This window comes from Osmerus mordax, chromosome 19 (assembly GCF_038355195.1).
Source record: "Osmerus mordax isolate fOsmMor3 chromosome 19, fOsmMor3.pri, whole genome shotgun sequence".
NCBI lineage: Eukaryota > Metazoa > Chordata > Actinopteri > Osmeriformes > Osmeridae > Osmerus > Osmerus mordax.
The window spans coordinates 1385096-1406891 of NC_090068.1; the positions used below are offsets into that span (position 1 = coordinate 1385096).

General features: G+C 41.6%; 1 protein-coding gene across 2 annotated transcripts; it reads left to right on the plus strand.

Annotated features, from left to right (window-relative positions):
• The first annotated feature begins 253 nt into the window (after positions 1-253).
• Positions 254-21706, plus strand: gtf2ird1 (GTF2I repeat domain containing 1). Of its 2 annotated transcripts, none has more exons than XM_067257361.1 (27): positions 254-491; positions 5393-5522; positions 5809-5950; positions 6751-6927; positions 7336-7519; positions 7806-8125; positions 8344-8439; positions 12225-12308; positions 12587-12770; positions 13582-13607; positions 13769-13895; positions 14360-14403; positions 14628-14708; positions 15403-15504; positions 16981-17034; positions 17156-17233; positions 17433-17616; positions 17720-17781; positions 18005-18067; positions 18255-18522; positions 18672-18700; positions 18813-18860; positions 18980-19057; positions 19188-19380; positions 19573-19610; positions 19696-19805; positions 20624-21706. In XM_067257361.1, exons 2-27 carry the CDS (start codon positions 5397-5399, stop codon positions 20690-20692), a joined length of 2967 nt encoding a protein of 988 aa, XP_067113462.1. In that variant the 5' UTR covers positions 254-491; positions 5393-5396; the 3' UTR covers positions 20693-21706. The 2 variants fall into 2 exon arrangements, with proteins under 2 accessions (XP_067113462.1, XP_067113463.1); XM_067257362.1 differs by having other exon boundaries at positions 254-350.
• The last annotated feature ends 90 nt before the right edge of the window (positions 21707-21796 follow it).

Sequence of the window (21796 nt, forward strand, 5' to 3'; positions counted from 1 at the left end):
AGTGCCATATGATATATTGTCAGCAATGTACTCTCACTGAGGTATGTTTGTTTAAATGACAGGTTTATCTGAATATTATTAAATATCCTGTTTGTTTTGTCGCATCACGTCCTCTGGGCAAATTTTCACCATCGTTTTCCCAGAGGTTCCTTAATCCTATATGTAAATTACAGCCAATAGATGCTGTTGTTGAGTTGGGCTGGGATTAGCGGAGGCGAATGAGTTTCAATTTTACTGGATTACAGAACAAAGAGAGGGGAAAGGGGACACACTCCAGTGTTAAGGAAAAGAGAAAGAAACGAGGAAAATATACAAATAATCTCGGCAATAACCTTTTGCAAGCGACATTGGTAAAGTAATGTTCCAGATTACAATGTTTCGGGTTGACGATATCATATTATGTTAGATGGGAATTCTGTTGCAATTGGATTAAACGGGGAATAAACCTATTCCGGGATTGGCATAAGAAAGAAATCGTAACGTTTATTTTGGTAAGGACAACCATATGCTGTTGTTGTATTTAAGAACATCGGTATAGAAAAATTTGTTTTTTGAGAACACGTGACTTTTTATGGTCGTACAAATGTGAAATTACAGATTATAATTCTGGGGGAGGAGATGATCCCGTTGCTAGCTAACGTCGCTAGCTTTTTAGCTAGTTAGGATAGCTGTTCTTAGCTAACGTTATAAAAATACATTATTTTCATATGAATTGTCGTACTATTATATTGCCCTTTTGTTGTTGTGACATACGACCTTGCAATACTTTTGAATGCAATCATTGGTAGGTTCGAGCTAGATAGCTAGTGATAGCTAGTAATATGTTTAGCTCCGTATTTTTTTACCAGCCAACTAACACAACGTTAGCAAGCTATGTAATGTTAGCTAGCGCCCTGGGGCCAGGGACACTTATTAGAGACTAGCGAGTGTCTTGTGTCAAACGTTAGACTAACTGTCTAGGCTAGACTACAATTAAATTGAAAATGTCTAGCTGCTATGCTACTAATATAGGTAGCTAATGTTACTGAAGTAGCCATATACGGTTTGCTAACTAGTAGCACGACAGAAGCCTAATTTTGAAGGTTAGCTAGCCAACGCTGGGGAGACCGAAACGTCTAGGAGTTGGTCAATGTTAGCGAATGATTGCCCTAGCTAGCTACTAACAGGTAACAATTATATTTCCTGACCCTGACCCAGATGTCTCGAAATTGTGAAAAATGCTAGTTTGGACTGTTCTAAATTAGCGAACAAACATAAGTAGCTAGTCGCATTCAACAGCTGTTGAACATTCGGAAGGTTAGGTAACCAGCTATCACAATAACATTAGACGGTGTCTCGAGTCATCTGTGATTTTTATATTTTGTCTGTGAGACAACTGGCATATAAAATATTATGCCCATGATGCTGGATTTCTCAAACCTGAAGTATAGATCCTTGTATTTGAAACGAATTAGGATGTAGGTTAGTGACTGTGTTTAAAGGTGCCTGTGCAATATAAAGCACAAATAGTTAGTCAGACCTCTGCATTTGGATTCATGATTTAAGACTTAACTAACTGTATCCATCTAGATGCGAGTTTAAATGACCATTGATTATTTACTGATGGAGCATTCTGAACAGACATGTTTCTTTGAGCATACAAACATGTTTTGCTCAACTACTCACTCAAACTTTCCAGTATCTTTCATTGCCATTACCTCCACAAATATATTTCACCATGCTGCTTTTGCTGCCTTAGTTTATGTCAAATTGCGTGGTGTGTGATCATATCCAGTCTACTTCCAAAATGCAGGCCTGGTGGTGTACCGCTGAAGTACTGCATATCAAGGTTTATAAGCAATTATAAGTCTAATGATTTAGATACAGTTGTGTTCTTCAAAAGAACTCTGACCGGAATCACTCTTTAAAGAGTATTAGCAACGTATTGTGTATCAATGACCCTGAGAGCCTCAAGCCTCTTAGTGACAAATCAGCTCAGAAATCCATGATAACCCCTTTGGGAACATTGTAATATATCTAAATACCACTTGGGCAATCTTTCAACAAGTTCAGATCAGCATTGGTCTCTAGCCTGGCAAACGTTTGTGTAGCATGCAGGCAAATCTAAGCGTTTCCTTGGGGAAACTCAAATGGGTGAGGATGCCATTAGTTTGAGCATATCAGCCAGAGGAACTTTTTATCATTCAAGATCAGGGTGCACTCACATTCCAGGAAGTGTAGTTTCTGATTGTTTGCTAATTATCATCATTACGGTCAGCACAGAGGAAGTATGCGATATTAAGGCCTCCTGGTCTTTGCTATTAAGATGAGAAGGAATCCATTCATGGTCTGCTTGAGATCATTTTCTTTTGAAGAGAAAAACAGTCAACCCTTGTTAAATAGCAGAACCTGCCCACATGACAGCAAGCCTTTTATGACTGATAACTGAAGGCCTACATCTTTATACATCTGCTTTCTCAGAAATGGTCCAAAACCATGACCCAGACTAAATCTTCTAAATCTAAATTTTCAGTTTTTTTACTGAAAATGTGGAAATACTCCCTAAACTACTCCATATACTGATGAAATCAAAAGCTGAAGCTTTTCCAAGTGTAAGTTGTAGTTTGTAATTTGATAGGACTGCTGTAACAAAAGTCTCACAATATAGACCATAGTCCCAAGTTTAAAGATGCTGTAAAGCAAAACTGAAAATGAGTTTGAAGTACATCACACCACAGAAGAATGTGTTGTTAACTACCCATCCAAATTTGAATGAAAAAAAACCACAGACAAGAATGTTAAATTAGGCTTTGGAATCGTGAGAAAATCAGCAGTCTTCCCTGCTTGATACTGGGGGGGGGGGGGGGGGGGGTCGCCTGAAGGAGCTGAAGCTCTGCCCCCTCGAATCTATTGAATTTAGCAACAACAGCAACAACTAGCTAAATCTATTGCAGATATCAGAACAGACCTACCTGCAGTCTCTGAGTGTTTTATGTGTTAACTACTTTGTCTTTGCATCGTACCAGCTGAGTAACAGAATGCAGGTCAGGGTTACCCGCAGCACTTTGCAGCTAAGGTGGCCGCCTAAGCAACATCTTTTTCGATATATATATATTTTTATAGCGATATCCGCCATGTTACTCTGTCCTGTCTTCTCCCTTTCATTCCAAAACGGGACCAACGCCAGTCTCCCTTCTCTGCAGAACGCAGGAAACCCTGAGATAGGTTGGGGTTTTACCCCGCCTATACAAAACCTGTGAGAAACTGTTCAACGATCTAACTCCACATTTCAGTGCGACAAAGTTTTCGCGCTTTGCACATGCTTTCAGCAACTCATTTCACATCATGGACTTTGCTTTACAGCATCTTTAAAGTTACTTTGACACATCATATTTTCTATTTTCCATGAATGTGAAGTTGTAGTGTTGACAATAAAGGCCTTTGTTTAGCCTAGGCCTAGATTACACCAGAATTCTTGCTTACATAGATGTTCACTGTCTAGTCTCTGTGTCATGACATTTGAGTTTATGACAGTGTAATACACTTAAGCCTAAACCACCACTCCCACAAAGGTCTTTTGTGTTTGGCCAGGGCTGTCTTTAGCAGGAAACATAATGACACTGCCCTGCTTGTCTTCATTTTTCCTGCTGCTCTTTGCCTTAAAGATATGAGAGAAAGAGGCCATCTATTTCAAGGCTATAATAGTTTTGGAGGGGGGCTTATGTTTGCTGTGGACTCCAGGGAGGCATATTCAGACAGGCAATTGGTCCTCTCTCTCTCTCTCTCTCTCTCTCTCTCTCTCTCTCTCTCTCTCTCTCTCTCTCTCTCTCTCTCTCTCTCTCTCTCTCCTCTCTCTCTCTCTCTCTCTCTCTCTCTCTCTCTCTCCCTCTCTCTCTCTCTCTCTCTCTCTCTCTCTCTCCTCTCTCTCTCTCTCTCTCTCTCCTCTCTCTCTCCTCTCTCTCTCTCTCTCTCTCTCTCTCTCTCCTCTCCTCTCCTCTCTCTCTCTCTCTCTCTCTCTCTCTCTCTCTCTCTCTCTCTCTCTCTCTCTCCTCTCTCTCTCTCCTCTCTCTCTCTCTCTCTCTCTCTCTCTCTCTCTCTCTCTCTCTCTCTCTCTCTCTCTCTCTCTCTCTCTCTCTCTCTCTCTCTCTCTCCTCTCTCTCTCTCTCTCTCTCTCTCTCTCTCTCTACCTCTCTCTCTCTCTCTCTCTCTCTCTCTCTCTCTCTCTCTGTCTGTCTGTCTGTCTGTCTGTCTGTCTGTCTGTCTGTCTGTCTGTCTGTCTGTGTTGAGTCAGTGGTTTGGGCTGCCCTAAGGCTAGGATAATGGCTCCCAGTGTCTGGAGAGATTAAAGGCCAGAACTGCATTGTTCAAATGCCTCGAGATTAGTTTCCAAGGAGACGAATTGCAGTTGCCATGAGAACACAGGTTTGGAATTAGGATTGCGATTTTTTATGCCCCCTTTCTTTTTCCACTCCCCTCTTGTTTATCCTTGCTATCTCTCTTTCTCTGTCAGGCTAAACCAAATACTGCTCTGTTCATTCTTCCTGGTTCACATGTCTGTCATGTCAATGTTATCTTTCATATAAATTGAAGTAAACTTTCACATGGCTGTTTTTGTGCAAATTACATTAACTTGAATGGTGGATCCGGGGAGCGAAATAGGATTTGAGGCCATTTTGAAGGCCAATTTTCTCCACATGTACTTTCGTGGGCGACCTCTACAGGCCAATGCCCTGCACACCTTTTAAGGAGAGCAAATGAAGGATGAAGGGATTCAAAGAATATAATCTGAGCCAGCTTTAATTGGCTGACAAAGGCTTATCGTAATGAGCTACTTTCACATGTGTGTGACGGATTTGGGTATTAGCATATAACATGGAGGGTATTACTGGCACCCTTAAAGCCTCTTAATGAGAAGAAACCTCCCCGTCTGTCCCTCTTCACCCCTCCTGCGCCATTCTGTTGTATCCGCTTTTTAAAAAGTTAGCCTAACCCCTCCTCAAAGTCAAACTTACTTGCCTACCTATTGGCTTCTTTCCTATCAAGTGACATTATCTCATTTGTTTATTCTCGGCAAAATCCATTGAACGATCATTTTGGTCTTCTGGCGGTTAGAGATATGCCAATGTTTAAGTGCTGTGGAACATTGAAAGGATTTGTTACCTTTATCCACCCCCTGATTATCAAACCCATTTTTAAGAATAGGACTAAATCCTTTGTCCTTTGAACTTATTGGCTCATAATAACTTTGATCATGTATCCACAGCTTCACAGGGGGAATTGTACCTAATAATGTTTGATTTATCAAGGAATGATATCCCAGTGCAACCATCAATGTAGTGAAGCATTACTACTATTTCTACTACTACTACTACTGCTTTTTTATTATTTCATAAGTCATTCTGGTGTTTTGTAGATCCATGGCCCAGATGAGGAAGTCAGGAGGGGATGGGATCAGGTCCAACTCTCGGACAGAGCTGCGGGTCCCGCAGGTGTCTGCCAGGCAGGAGATCCTAACCAGTCTGGTTTCTGCCCTGGACTCTGTGGTATGTCCCAATTAATTCATTAGACTGTTTATCTTTTGGGAACATATTATCAAACAGATGTTGTACAACAGATGTTCTCCCAGAACCTGTGTTGGAACAATCAATCTCTTTAAAAGGCATTTTTTGTTAATCGCATGCATTCTGGCAAATGCAAATATCTTGGACAACCAACTTAGAGGATTTTGCTAGCAATCTTGTAGTAATTTGCTAGTAATCTTACTCCAATTTGGGTCCTCTTTATGCACCTGTAAGATAGCCTGTCATAGTGTGTCTTTGTGTTTTTCAGTGCACAGCCATGTCAAAGCTCAACGCTGAGGTAGCGTGCGTTACTGTGCACGAGGACAGCGTTATCGCCGTGGGAACTGAGAAGGGAAGGGTCTTCCTTAATTCGCGGCGGGAAATACAAACAGATTTCCACAAGTTTTGCCGTGAGTAAACTCTCCCCTGTGTGTGGTGCAGAATTGTCTGTTGCCTATAGTTTAACAACTTATACTTTCCCCACACCACATGATAAGACTCTTGACATGAATCTGCCAGGAATAGACTCCTCCTTTCCTGTTAGACTAGACATGCTTTACTTAATTGAGTTATGGGTTACACAAAATAATTTAAGAGCCCCATAATTCTTATAAGACTAAATAGCCTGTAGTGATGGGCATTCCGGCTCTTTTTCGTGAGCCGGCTCGTTTGGCTCAGCTCACTGATAAGAGCCGGCTCTTTTGGCTCCCGAACGGCTCTTTAAAAAATAAATGTTTTAACTATGAATTTGACTATGATAGGTGTGAAAACAATTTGAATTCAATTATTAAATGAAATCATACTCTACCTTAACCACAATGTCTTTAAAAATGCATTGATTTGTTATGGCTTTTCTCCGAGTTTCGACTATTCGTCTAACTGAGTTTGTGTGAGTTGGCTCGGCCCTCCCTCATGCAGTATAATTGGTTGACACCGCATGTATGATTGACAGAAACAGAATGTGAGGATGATCGTGTGCAAGTACAAGTATTATTTTGTTCTTTGAATTAGTCAATTATTTTAAATACAATTAAAATTCATTATTTCATAATCATAACACATAGTCTATATTCATCTATTAAAAATAGAGTCGGCTCTTCAGATATGCGAGCCAGCTCCCAACGTTCACCTACAAGAGCCGGCTCTTAGAGCCGGCTCCGTCGCGAACAACCCCTCACTAATAGCCAGTGTGCTTGCTCAACTTTTTCAGGGGTGCCGTGTCTACAAACACTGACCTCAGTCAATTCCCATGCCAAAGTCCAGGAGGGTGAAAGCAGCAAGATTGCCAAGGAGGCCAGCCATGGGAAGCAGAGAGCCTCTACAGACAGCCACTCCAACATCTTCGTCCTGAGAAAGATGGTGGAGGAAGTCTTTAGTGTGCTTTACAGTAAGGGCTTTTACAGAAGACAGTAGCTCACCAAAAAAAAAACTCTGTCCATCTCACCTCCAGGCTTTTCCTAATGGGTTTCAAAACTGTGTGAATGAAAGGCAGGCATGGTTTTCATTCACACATAAAAAGCAGACTTGGCAGGTAGCCAGCTAGTGTTAGTGTAGTTCTCTAGCTTGCTGTGGCTTTGAGCAACGGTGAAAGATAACATGTTAAACAAACACTGCTTGGTAAACGTATATCATTATGATAGTTTGGTACTGCTTTGGAAACACTGTTGGATTTTTTTTTATTCACACATTCTCTTCAGAAGCCCATTATCCTTAGGGTACTTAATAGAACATTAAAACTTAGTAAAAAATCCTCCTCAAGTCCATATTTAGTCAGCCATTTTTGGTTGAATTTCAGGTGAGGCTGTAGGGAAGAGCAGCCTGGTTCCTGTGCCTTATGACTGGATCCTGAAGGAGCCCTGCCCTGTAATCATCCATGGCTTGCCTGAGGGGATCGCCCTGAGGAAACCATCTGAGTACGACATTAAGACATTAATGAAGATTCTGGAACAGAGCAACCGCATCCACTTCACCATCAAAAGGTGACTCCATGGTCTGAGTAGAGTGTTCGGACTTAATACAAAACAAACATTTAATCTGTGTACATTCTTGTGAAAACAAGAAGTGTGATTTGAGTTTGGCCTTGCTATTTATATGTTCTTCTTTTTACAGCTGTAAAAGCATGAGGGTTATGGAGAGAGTTTAGTAGAGTGGGAAGCTAACGGCACAAATTATATTCTTTCATTAAGTTAACTAGATGGCTTGCTTCTGCAATTAGTCAGAGTTAGTGTGCATTAATCTTATTTTCTTTTCCAACACTTTTCACAGATCAATGGAGGAGCCCTCCCGTGAGTCCAAGTTAAGTGCTGACGTAAACCTCAACCCCTCCTCTGGCACCAAGAGCCTACCCAACCATGCCCCCGCCAAGGCCGCCACTGTCTCCTCCGCCCAAGAAGTGACATCATCGGCTTCCAGCAGCTCCATGCTGTCCAGCTTCCTGTATGGGATGCCCATGTCTTCCCAGCCGCATCCAGATGGGAAGCTGGACCTCAAGCCCATGTCTCTCCTCAACCTGGGAAAAGGGGGCCTGGGGGCCTGGGTGGCGGGGGCTGAGAAAGCAGCATCCTCCAAGGACGGCGCTGACAACAGTAAGAGATAGCACGTTGATCTAAGGAGAGCTTGGGGTTTTCATATAATGTGCACAAATGCATTTTCATGTCTTAATGTGGAAGTAAAATATGTTTGCAGTAGAATGCACATGAGTAAGGCATCACCATAAAAAACAAGACAAACAGTACATACTATTACTGTTGCATGTCACATATCTACCACTGTTCATGTTCCATGTCCGGTATTGTGTTCCCAGGTGAGAGGATAGGACTGGCAGGGGAGTTGGGCCAGAGCCCCCCCAGTATCCATGTCTCCAAGAGGCTCCTGTTCTCCATTGTGCATGAGAAATCAGGTAAGGTAGCCCCCCAGCACATAACCTAGACCAGTGTTTTTCAACCTTTTTTGAGCCACGGCACATTGGAAAAATGACAATTTTTTTTACAAAATGACACTAGCCTAATACAGTATATATAACTGGGTGTACTCACCGAAAGCTTGAGCACACCCAATTATATATACTGTATTAGGCTAGTGTCATTTTGTAAAAAAAAAAGACATTTTTCCAACCATTCCTCTCATATAAATTTATTATAATTTATTTTCCCACCCCTAAAAAAATGTGGTCCCGATTGAGTTGCTTGTATTCGCGCTAATGTTCCGTTTGACGGTTTAGGCTTGAATTAAGTTTTTGTGGCAAAAAGTGCCTTGTGTGCACAAAGGGAACTCAGTGCTAACGTCACAACGTCAAAACACGTTGACGGTGCACGAGTACTACTCACCCGGCGTCATCGAGCCGACCAGCTAAATACTTATTAAGCACTAGCGTTGCCACCTGCATATACCTACAGCTGGCATCTGTATTCCGTTTAGTTCCTAGATTCAGACCTAGCCCCGGTAAATAGTAGAGCTAGCTCACTACTACACTTAGTGATGTGTCGTTCGTGAACGATTCGTTCATTTTGAACGAATCCTTACAAGGACTCGGGAGTAACGAGTCCTCTGAAAGAGTGATTCGTTCATTTTCTCGTGGCCGCGCATCGGGACTGTTGCATAGTCTCGTCCAAGTAAACATAAATGATTCGTTCATTTCCCGACTCGGTCTTCGGGGACTAGTATTTGGATCATTTTTCACGTGACCTGCATAGTCTCTGTAGTGGTAGCTAGAGGAAACGAACGATTCGTTCATTTCCCGACTCGGTCTTTCTACGAGTCTTTGGATCATTTTTCACGTGACCTGCATAGGCTCTGTAGTGGTAGCTAGAGGAAACGAACGATCCGTTCATTTCCTGACTCGGTCTTTCTACAAGTCTTTGGATCATTTTTCACGTGACCTGCATAGGCTCTGTACTGGAGGAAACGAACGATTCGTTCAATTCCCGACTCGGTGGATCCTTTTTTCACGTGACCCGCATTGTATTTTTTTGTAGAGGAAACAGTTTCCTCATTCCCTTTCGCGTGGCCGCTGTTTTAGTAAGACGTGAATGATATTCGCTCCAGTCATCATACTGACTGGTTTTACATTTAGTCATTTAGCAGACACTCTTATCCAGAGCGACTTACAGTAAGTACAGGGACATTCCCCCTGAGGCAAGTAGGGTGAAGAACGTGAGTGAACAACGTCATTTTGCACGGCCGGGAATCGAACTGGCAACCTTCAGATTACTAGTCCAATTCCCTAACCGCTCAGCCACCTGACTCCCTGTTTTGTTATTTTCTCTTTACATTTACACTTATAGTTTAGTGCAGTGTAATTGTTTGCCGTGATAATTAAATGCTAGTGTGATAATAAATGACCAAATCATACAAACTGTCATGATACATTATTTTTATGCAGGAATTTCTTTTAAAATAGTATCTGCTGTTGCACATGTCATGCACTAACCTACATGAGAATATGATACGTGTTTGCAGTGGACGGATAGCCCCCCCCCCCCCCCCCCCCCATTGAAATGAACGAATGACTCGAAAAAAGATTCGTTCATTTTACAGAACGAGATTCAAAGAACCGAATCAGTAAAATGATCCGAACTTCCCATCACTAACTACACTTCTTCTGTGTGGGAATCGCAGGAGCTAACCAGTCGAAGGGCGTACAAAAATGCAGGAGCACACCCCACAGTTTTCTCTAAGAAGGAACAGGCAATTAGCTACCTGCTGCCACCCGGATAAATATTACATTACTCTGCCAGTCACTATATTACACATAGACAAGAGTAGGCGCCGCATCGACCGCTACTATTGGCGCTGACGAGCCGTGGGGCCGCCATCTTGGAATGGGCAACCGCTCCACTCAGTGTAATCTGTTTGGCTGGGGCAATGAGCTGTCAGCGCATTTAATTAATCATACCGAACTGAATAACGAACTGATTTTCACGCGGTTTGCTTTGCTGCAAAGGTCATACATGTAGCTATGATACAGGACGTGGTTATTATTTTCACAAAATACAACCAATAGTATGGTAATGTTAAATCTTACTTGTGAAAAGTAATCCCCTGAGCCCTGTTTGCGATTGTCTCCAAATTTGAGCAGGAATATGCAGCACAGTGCTGGCATCTTGTTTATTCTAATGCTACGCAACTAGGAATTTGCACTGTCCAAGATGGCGGCCACATTTCTCGCGCCCAGCAGCCAGTGCGGCGTCTACTCTTTATTAGGGTTCCTCCGGTAGGTCGACAGTTGGTGTGTAGCAGAGAGGATAGAGAGACTGACTTGTAACATTATGCTCATGAGTTCAAATCCCCATTCAGCCTATTGTTGTTGGCCAAACATGAAGTAGTTTTGCTCCCTTGTTGTCCAACTCTCGATCTTTTACAGTGTACATGTTTATAATATTTTGCTGTTTTGCGGGGAACCCGCATCGCTGCTTGCAGCTATATTTATGTCTATGATTACAGACACTCGACAATAGAATATTATTTGCAGATAATAATTAATAAATGTTTTTTATTATATTTTTTAAGACTAATTAAGTGAAATTGGATAATTTCTCACGGCACACCTGACAATCTCTCACGGCACACTAGTGTGCTGCGGCACAGTGGTTGGGAATTGCTGACCTAGACCATAGGGGTGAAGGGCATGATCTCTAGGGTTTTATATACAGATAGCCTCTGGCTGTTTCTATGGCATCTAATGGGCAGGTTTAATATTTACGTTTCTTTACATTATGTAAATGTAAAGAGCCCAACGAAGTACAGCTGAAGCGAGCAGAGGAGGCAACACAGACATGTAATGCCTATTGCGGTTTATGTAATATTAATAACAATGGCTTTCACATTTACATTTAGTCATTTAGCAGACGCTCTTATCCAGAGCGACTTACAGTAAGTACAGGGACATTCCCCCAGAGGCAAGTAGGGTGAAGTGCCTTGCCCAAAGACACAACGTCATTTGGCACGGCCGAGAATCGAACTAGCAACCTTCGGATTACTAGCCCGATTCCCTAACCGCTCAGCCACCTGACTCCACCTGAATATATAATATATAGATCCTAGGGACAACATAGGATACTTTTATGTAGGGAAGGAAAATGGGGAGTAGCAATATATTAATGTATGTTAACTGACCAGTGGAGTTTCAATCCAAATCATACTTCGGAATAGAGAAAAGTAACAATTCATCCTATTTTCTTATATTTCCCTTATGACTGCATATGGAAATACATTATTTTTCATTTGTCTACCAACATTTGTCTGTGCTTGAAGGATTTTTGATACATGAATTGATTTCCTAATAAAGGTTAAGATGTCTCGGTAATTAGTGTCCAATTTGGCAGACAGACTGAGTCTGTCAGATGAGGCAATTAGCCAGGACACCTCGGTTTTTCACGTCTGGTCTCTGTGAAAGAACACTGAGATCTTCAAACACTGCTGTGAGTCAAGACCCTATTTAACGAGCATATATCTCCCTTTTCTGGACAACTGACTGGGACTGTGTTGGGTAGTGTTTGGAAATGTCAAATGGTATACAATTTACCAAGCCTCCTATTCATATTATGAGGCACGTACAGCAATGTAAACCAGTTTCCCAGGCCTAAGACCAATAACATCCTACCAAGGCCTTCATTGCAGTAGATTCTAAATTTTAGACCTGGGGTTATTTTGTTTGTCACATGATCACCTTTGTCTTATTGACAGAAAAATGGGACTCCTTCATCCGTGAGACAGAGGATATCAACACACTGAGAGAATGTGTCCAGATTCTGTTTAACAGTCGTTACGGTAAAGATATTCCTAAGAAGTAGTCAAGATATGAGTGAGATGATCAGTAGTAACACTTTACAATAAGCTTAACTAAAGAACATACGGAAAAATATTATTTGTACATATTTATTATATTATCATATACAATAAAGTTTCCATTTAGCAACATATCAGTTTTAATGTAACTACATTGTTGTTATAGGTATTACTAGATTACATAGTGGATGTTAATATTGATGTTGTTATGGTTTGTTGATGTACAGTCTTTAAATTCTTTGGATCCTCTTCTACTCCAGCTGAGGCCCTGGGCTTGGACCACATGGTCCCAGTGCCCTACCGTAAGATCGCCTGCGATCCTGAGGCAGTGGAGATCATTGGGATCCCTGATTTGATCCCCTTCAAGAGGCCCTGCACTTACGGTGTTCCCAAACTCAAACGGATCCTGGAGGAGCGTCATGGAGTCCGCTTTGTTGTCAAAAGGTAAACAGTGGATCAAGTCTTGGATTACACTGAAGGATATATGGCCTTAAGGAGAATTTGCTGTACTGCAGGGGACTAGAGTTGCAGTTGAACAAAACCTTGTTTGCATGTTTTGGATTTGTCTGTGTGACCACATATACTCATAAAATTAAAAGTGCTAGGTGTAGTTTCTAACGAGAAGGTACCACAAAAATTTAAGACTAAAACAGATAGTCTTCCTGGAACCCATGCAGTCTAAGACTTTGGACTTGGTTATTGGAACTGAGCCATTTTTAAACCTGTTTAGCCCGTTTGGTAAATAACTGTATGACGTTATTGAACTACAATTACCAAAACTTCTAAGGATGTGCCTGTGCCATGTCCTTGATGAGAAGTTATTTCTGATATACCAAGGTAAGGTTGGTAACAACCCACACCATCTGCCAGTCAAACGCCCTGCCCTCCTCCAACAGACTGTGTGTCCCGCTGACTGGTAACCGCTGCCACACACACCCCAGCATGTACCCCCCCACACTCTGGCTCATTGTGCCAGCGTCTTGCTGCTTTTCAAAGTATTTAGTTTTGCATCAAATTTTTGATTAGGCAGTGTGCCTCACTCAATCATCTCTAAATGCTAACACAATTAGAGAGGATTGAAAATTGTATTTATGTGAAGGTGAATTAAACTCCCCTTGACCTCGAAGACGGCCCATGCTCGAACCCTGCAGAGTTGTCTGTTGTCTCCTATCTGATCTGCTCAGAACTGCTATTCACATTATCAGTGGGTCTTTGGTGCTGTTGATTAACTTTCTTTTGCTCTTCCTCTTCCCAGAATGTTTGATGAAAGGATTTTCACAGGTAAGAATGAGTTTTTCTACTGTTACCTCAAAACTACTGATGTTCCCATTTAGCATGTTAGCACGTCCCTGTGTGAAGTGTCATGTTATAAGATATTTTGCTGTGGGATCCCGTAGCCCGGTGTGTTTTCATAACCTGCGTGGATGTTTTCTTTTGTGAAGCTGCTGGCAAAGTGGCCAAGGAGGAGGGCAAGCATGATATGGGCTCCGCCTGTGAGGACGGTTTCCTTGACAACCTCCGAGTCCTGCCCACTGCTCTGGAGCTGGTTAGCAATCCTCATAGCAGCAGGTTAGAATGCAGCACCTATGCCCTTATGCCAAGTGAGCAGTGACATTAGGTTTACATTTACATTTTTACATTTAGTCCTTTAGCAGACGCTCTTATCCAGAGCGACTTACAGTAAGTACAGGGACATTCCCCCAAGGCAAGTAGGGTGAAGTGCCTTGCCCAAGGATACAACGTCAGTTGGCATGACCAGGAATCGAACTGGCAACCTTCGGATTACTAGCCCGATTCCCTCACCGCTCAGCCACCTGACTCCCTACTCCCTAGTCCCTAGTCAGGTTTGATGTGAAAAAGAATTAGAGGAATGTTCTTGTGAAAACAAGTGTTTTAAATAGGTTAGGTTAAGAATTGTACTGAATTTGCATGTGTAATTTATACAATGTACATAACTATAGGCTTATCTGCTATAACTTTAGTTTTCTCATCTCCTTGGTTGTGTATTGAAATATTTTGTATCTGTATTTCAGATCCACAAGTGCTTGTGTTAGCCCCTTGGCTGATTGTGAAGCTGGTAAGAGCAAAGCAGCATTTTTTCCTCAAAAAATAGACTGCCTCTCAAAATAGATCCCCCACCTCACATCCATCATTTGCCTATCACTGGAAAAGGTTAAAAAAAAAAGAGAGAGAAGTCAGCCACTTCCACCAACCACTCGAAATATTAAACACTATAAAATTCAATGTCACGCTCAGCTAGAATAATTTACAAAATGCACTGTCTATTTTGCTCCTTTAAAGGCCCCTCGGGAGATTGTATTCCTTTGAAAAAGATTAAAACGGAGCCTCCAGATGGGGAAATCATTCAGGTGACAGTACCAGGTAAGTGGCCAAGCCCAGCCATTACTTTTAAAATAGTCTGGCTGTTAAACCAGATAGAATCTCCTCAGACTCTGGTTTCACTACAGCAGGGGCCCTAAATAAATGTATTAAAGTTATCTTGGAATCATTTTATAAACAATTTAAAAGAAGCCATGGATACGCTAACTCATGGTTAATAGTCTGAGTTTTACGGCACCAACGAGGACTTTTGAATGTCAGAGCCGTACGAGCCATGACTTGTAGGAGTTTGACTGATATCCTCGTATTTACTTCCTTTATTCTCTACTGTTCCTCTGGAGATTATATGCTCTCCTGAACCCATAGACGTTGAGCTTTCAGCCTCTTGGCCCTCACAAAAATGCTATTGCTATTGCTTGCTATTTTCATATTTCCTCATTTCGGCTTATTCTAGCATGATCTACAGTGACCCCTCTACAAATCCACCCTGTAGCCATACTCAGACAGAGCTCTTCAAACTTACTTTTGTGCTGTCAGTCCCTCCTTTCACTGACTCAGTCCTAAATCCCATAACTAAATACAACATTACATGATTGTGGACAAAAAAATCTGTAGTCTTTAGCACAACTCTTTACTATAGTACCTCCTTCCCTTGTTTCCCTCTCTATTGTCAACACCCAGAACCTTACATACAGTCTCTAACCTTTCACTCTCGCTGTCCTTTCTTACAAACCAGATGCCAATGTGTCTGCAGAGGAGCCTAGCGACTCTCTGGCTGACCCAGCTGCAGCTACTGCCCCACCCTCTACTCCTCGTCGCCTCCCTGAGCCTCATGCAGGTAACTGCAGCCTCCTTCCACTCTTCCACCTGCTCACTGCAGCACCAGGACTGGCCAGATACAGCTGCATCCACAGCACCACCGCTGGCCAACAACTGCAACATGCTCTCCGCCTCTGTTAGGGAGCTAGCTTACCAGCTACACGTATGAACACACTTTTCACAGATACTTCTACTCCCCCCGTCTTACCCCTGTAGTCACTAGTGCCCGATATTACCACCTTGTCGTTCCACTTCTACTCCTTGACATTTCTCCCACCTACCTCCTCTCAGTTCTCACTCGCACTGAAAAAGGCACTGTTTCCATCGGTTTCCAAAGAATTACCAATTTTGTTCTCTTTTCCTTCTATATTTTGCAGCATTTGGGGTTCCAGACGACCCCTAGTTACCTCTTGCGTTGCATCATCCCTGAATTTTGATAATTTTCTCACTGATTTGAAACTTTTGGAATCTGATGAACGGTGCACAACTTCAGTTTACGAGTACGGGAGTTGAAGTTAAACCCCAAGTCCCTTATTCTTCCCTTGGTCTTGTTATCCTGATGTAGTGTCCCTTTAAGACTCCTCTACCCCAAACTTCAGATTCAGGGAGGTCCCCTCTTTTCCCATTAGACATCTGTGCTGTAGATTCTATACCTATACCTAAACCTAATCTTCTTCTATGGTTTAATTGCGTAAGGTAACCAAGAACACTTGAGTATTCTCAAGGTTTCCCGCAGAAAATTGATTAGTTAAGGTGGTAGGGTGGGGTTTGCCGTCAAACCGGGGGGGGGGGGGGGGGGGGGGGGCGTGTGTTGCTTAGGCGGCCGCCTTAACTGAAAAGTGCTGCGGGAAACCCTGATTCTCCTAGAACACATCCTCTGGTTACGCTTGATTTGCTGTTCATAACCCACTTAATATGAGGTAGATAGCTATACTGTATATAGCAATAGTTATATGTTAGATTCAGGGTAGATGTAGAAAATAAGAGATGCGCTCAAGTGTTCGCAGTAACCTTCATATCATTCCTTTTTTTTCTGTTGAGTTGAAATTATGTTGAAGTTTTCTTTTTTTTCACAAATAATCACTGAAGGAATAAGATACTGGTAAGTGCAGTAAATATAACATTCAATATTTACTGGAATGACTACCTTTTTCTATGCATAACCTAACTGATGTTTATTGTTCTCTAGGCAATGTAAAATCAGCAAAGGCACATCATTGCCTTGCACGTATTGTACATTCATAAACAACACTCTATGTGCCAAGACTTGGGAGAACAAGAAAGAGATAAAAAATAAAAAAATAACATTGTAATAGATCCCCAAAAATCTCTACACTTCTTAGGTAATATTTTAGCAAAGGCCAATACCTGGATACTCAGCAGTTGGGAATGTCATACTAGATGTTAAACTTCAGAATTGGCCTGCTGTGCAAGCAGAAAACTTATCTGGCACTTGATTAAAAACATTGTTGGTACTCTGCTCATTTGTCATCAGCTGAAGCGCTGTCACCAAAATCTGCCTCCCAAGGCGCCCAAAAACCTTCTGAAGGTAAGCACCGTATATCCCATAGACTTGACCATGTGCGGTAAAAATCACATGCTTACGGTCGAAGTGTTTTTTGCACATGCCATCGAGTTGCATTTGCTATTTCTCTCTTCTGGTTTTACAGGAAGCCTGACTGAAGATATAGGCGAAATGATTCTGCAGCTTCGGAGACAGGTTGACAGCCTGTTCAGCACCAAGTATGGTGAGTTAACCCAGTATACCTTGACACCAACCAGGACATGTCAGACTCTGAACAGTTATCCTATCCTATGTAGGCAAACAGAAACATTCTCCATGAAATAAATTGTACTAATACCCTCACCCCCCTCTCTCTTTTCCTTTGTCTGCCTATTTATCTTAATTTCTTTCCCACCCAAAAACCCTCACCTTTTTGCATGCAGCTGAAGCACTTGGCCTACCAGAGCCAGCGAAGGTTCCCTACTCCAAGTTCCAGATGTACCCAGATGACCTGATAGTCACCGGGCTACCCGAAGGTATTTCTCTCCGAAGGCCCAACTGCTTTGGTGCAGCGAAACTACGGAAGATCCTGGCTATCAGCAGTCAAATTCAGTTTGTTATTAAAAGGTGAGAGGTGTGCAATATGCCATCTGCTATCAAACTTCGATCACCCTCTAGGGTAATATAGACAAGGATTTTTAGCCTATAAGTAAAGATATGTATTTTCAAGGCCAGAGCTGTTGACTGACCAAGTGAAGCAAGAGATGCCTCCTGTACCAGACTGCAATTCAGGTAACTGCAGCTTAATACAAAATGCACACACACAACCATAATATACAAGCCAGACTTTCCATTTGATACGTTTTCTTTTGGAGTGGGCTTCAATAAACGCTGTTATAGTGTAATCTTACTAGCACATGAATCGCTTACTGTCATTTTACAATCAGCAATGTCTTAGGCATGTAGAAGTTCAAATCTAATCTGTAAAATTAATTCAGTGTCAATTTCTCCACAGACCTTGACTCCAAAGACACTTTGGCAGAAGATGCTGCTGCATCAAAGAGACCTGGATTCTCAGGTAAATAATGAAATGTAAAAAAAAAGTCTCATAATCACAGTATCAATATATTAATTAATGGTTGTGTAAGATGTAGGGGACCCAGATCTTGCCACAGATCACTTCCATTTCAAACCACCTGTGAACATGTTGGCCTTAACAATTACTCCCTACTCTTAAAAATGCTGACACGCCACTATGTCCACAGACTGCTTGGAAGCCAAGCTCTCCAGGATTGACCTGGCCAACACCTTAAGAGAGCAGGTCCAGGATCTCTTCAACAGGAAGTATGGCGAGGCGCTGGGCATCAAGTATCCTGTCCAGGTGCCTTACAAGAGGATCAAGAGCAACCCAGGCTCAGTCATCATTGAGGGCTTACCTCCTGGCATCCCTTTCAGGAAACCATGTACATTTGGCTCTCAAAACTTGGAGAGGATTCTTGCTGTGGCAGATAAGATCTGCTTCACCATTACCAGGTGAGTGCTAGTGTATAAAATGAGAAAAGTGAGACTGTTAATTGACATGGTATATACAGTACTGTTGGGTTGTTAAGACCCTCAAGCCATAGATGTTGGTAGTTTTTAAATGACTGACTTTGCTTTCTTCTTCTTCTTTTTATGTACAGACCTTTTCAAGGACTTATTCCTAAACCAGGTAACACTCAATATTATTTTGCTTATATACTTCACTTGATTGGATCAGATGCTATTGTGAATGTTCTTGCTTTTGGAAAATGCTACGTAACCATACATTGTCTTTTCCTCAGCTCCTCGACGAATCACCCTGTTGAAGAAAGCCTACGCCTCTATAAGTGGTATTAGTGACTCACATCACAGATTTTCAGTTCACTACACTATGTATGGACACACTGTATTTTACATAGTTATCATATTGGAATTGATATCGATTGCGTTGCTTCTCTTGAATCGACAGATGACGAGGACGTCAACCGCATGGGGGAGAAAGTGATTCTCCGCGAGCAAGTGAAAGAACTTTTCAACAAGAAATATGGTAGTATGGCAATTATATCAACTTTATCTATAGAGTTATATACAGTGTAATCATATACTGCACTACACTCCTTGCCATGCCTCAATATCAAGACCCAAAAACAGGGTTAAAGGAACACCTTCCTCTTCAGGTGATGCCCTGGGGCTGGACAGGTCGGTGGTCGTCCCATACAAGCTGATCCGTGCCAGTCCAGATTCTATTGAAGTCAGTGGCCTTCCGGATGATATCCCCTTCCGAAATCCCAACACCTATGACATTGTCCGCTTGGAGAAAATCCTTCAAGCCAGGGATGAAATCACTATCAACGTTAAGAGCCAGCTACAGTAAGTTTTCCTTGTGTCGTTAAACACAAAGATTGTGATTGAAAGGTTGTTTTTGTTATTGACGATGAGCCCCTGCTCTATAATAACCTTCCTACTCATTCTGTGAGATTAATTATTTGATTTTAAAAGGATTATGTTACAAGCAGATAACTTCTAGTGCCAGCACCTAAGTTCTCAAATTTGTCTACACAGGCCTTTTGCAGAAATATGCACCCAAACTTGTAACACAGGTAATGGCGTTTTTTTTGTTGTAAATCTTTTTTTTTTACAGTTAGTTTTATGTATTGGGGTTTTAAATGGTTGTGTTTTTTAAAGAAGGGAAAGATGTCTCAACCAATCGAAGGAAACGCAAGAGAGTCCTTGAGAGCAGCCGAAGCTCCCTGCCCTCTGAATCAGGGTTGTCGTCCAATCAGATTCCTGTAATGGTAAGTGTGCCAAACCTATGACACGTACAGAACGTATGCTGTTCTGTACGTATCTTCGTTCCAAAAGGGACTTCCGCCCTCTGTTTCGGGAAGACCCTAACACACAGTGCAACTGTAACTCAATAAACTCTGATACTGTCATGAACTGATACATTTACATTTATTCATTTAGCAGACGCTTTTATCCAAAGCGACTTCCAAGAGAGAGCTTTACAAAGTGCATAGGTCACTGATCATAACAACAAGATAGCCAAAAAACATCGCGAGTAGCCAAAACATGAAGCACACATTGTGAACAACCAAAGTAAGTGCCAACGGGAAGAACCATAAGAGCATGTAGTTAAACAAGTTACAATTAAACAACCTGAACCGCTATAAGTGCAAGTGTACCTGTGGAAAAAAGCAAGCAACAGTAATAAAACAATATATCACAGCGAGAACAAAAATTTAAAACAGTTACCACTAACCACAAGAGCAACAAGTCTCTAAGCAAGAGTCATTGTGATCCTTGAGGAAACTAACATCGGGTCAAGCGAACCATTCCTAAGTACCGTTGTACTCCCGGAACAAGTGCGTCTTGAGCCTTTTCTTGAAGGTGGAGAGACAGTCAGTATCTCTGATGGAGGTGGGGAGTTGATTCCACCACTGATACTAAACATATAGTTATTATTATAGCCCTGTGCAAATTCAAAAAACAAAAGCATACATTAACCATTTGCTCAGTAAGACATTCATTTATAAGAGGCCCCTAAAGTATTGTATGTGTCATAATTACGTCACAAGTATCTCAGCAGATCTTTTTTCACTTCTGTTTGTAGCAGTGGCCCATGTACATGGTGGACTACAGTGGAGTGAATGTGCAAGTTCCTGGGAAAGTGAAATACTAATGGAAGAAACAGAGAAACCTGATACTGCTAAATGGAGGGGCTGAAAGGAGATGAGTTTATTAGACAATGGTTATAATCATATCTCCAAGTTGCAGCTTTTGCCTGAGTGCTGTTGCTAAAACTCTACTGACTGAACATATAAGCCTGCAGGTTTGAATACTTTGAATGGTGAATTGAGTGAGAAGGAACACTAGAATAAGTCTGTACATCCTTTGTTGCAGGGTGATAAGTGCTTTGATTGTTATGTGTCTCATATGTTTTTCTCACTAGCCCAAACAGTGTTTAAAGCAACTCTTTGAATGGTAGCCTGCAAAACAAGGCTAAGATAACTCATCTTGGTCATATTAGTTCACTAAGCTTTTGGAATTTAAAAGTTCTTCAAATAATGTATTTCAACTTCAACTTTATTTATCCTTAAAAAGTAAATTAGTGTGCAACAGGGGTCAGAAAACATGGACACAGAACAGCACCGCCAAATGCCAACAATTTGCCCTTACATTGCCTGTGTACACCTTTTGAAGTTACATTATGGGGTCCGATAAATATAGTTTGGTTATGGTGTTGGCTACACAAAAGCAAAATGGTTCCACAATATAAAAAAATTGTATGATTATTTATTTTATTTATTTAAGAAAAATAACATCATGTGCAGGGATGTAAACTAAATGGTTCAGGAATACTCAAGGTCTGAACCACATTTCAAACACGAATTACTACTGTATGTAGCTCGAGAAGTATATGAATGGATTTAAGTTTGCCTTCAGTTGTGCATACCGTTATTCTCAATGGTGGGGTAGCCCAAGGTGAGAACACCATTGCCATTTTGTACAACCCTTCATGCGTTTATGTTTGTAGCACATTAACGCAAAGTAAACTGTCTCAAACTGAATGTAACGTGTGTAAAAGAAAGAATGATATGTGTTCTTCTGTAACAACTGTTTCTGGATTTACCAGTATTTATATGCTGTACCTTAATGCCATTTAGGCCTTTGAAATAAAATGTGTTGCCTTGCACTTTTATTTACTCTAACAAGTTCGTTTTATTGAAGTTGTTGATTTATGTTGCTAAAACATTTTGATGAATCAATAGCAGGTACTTCGTCC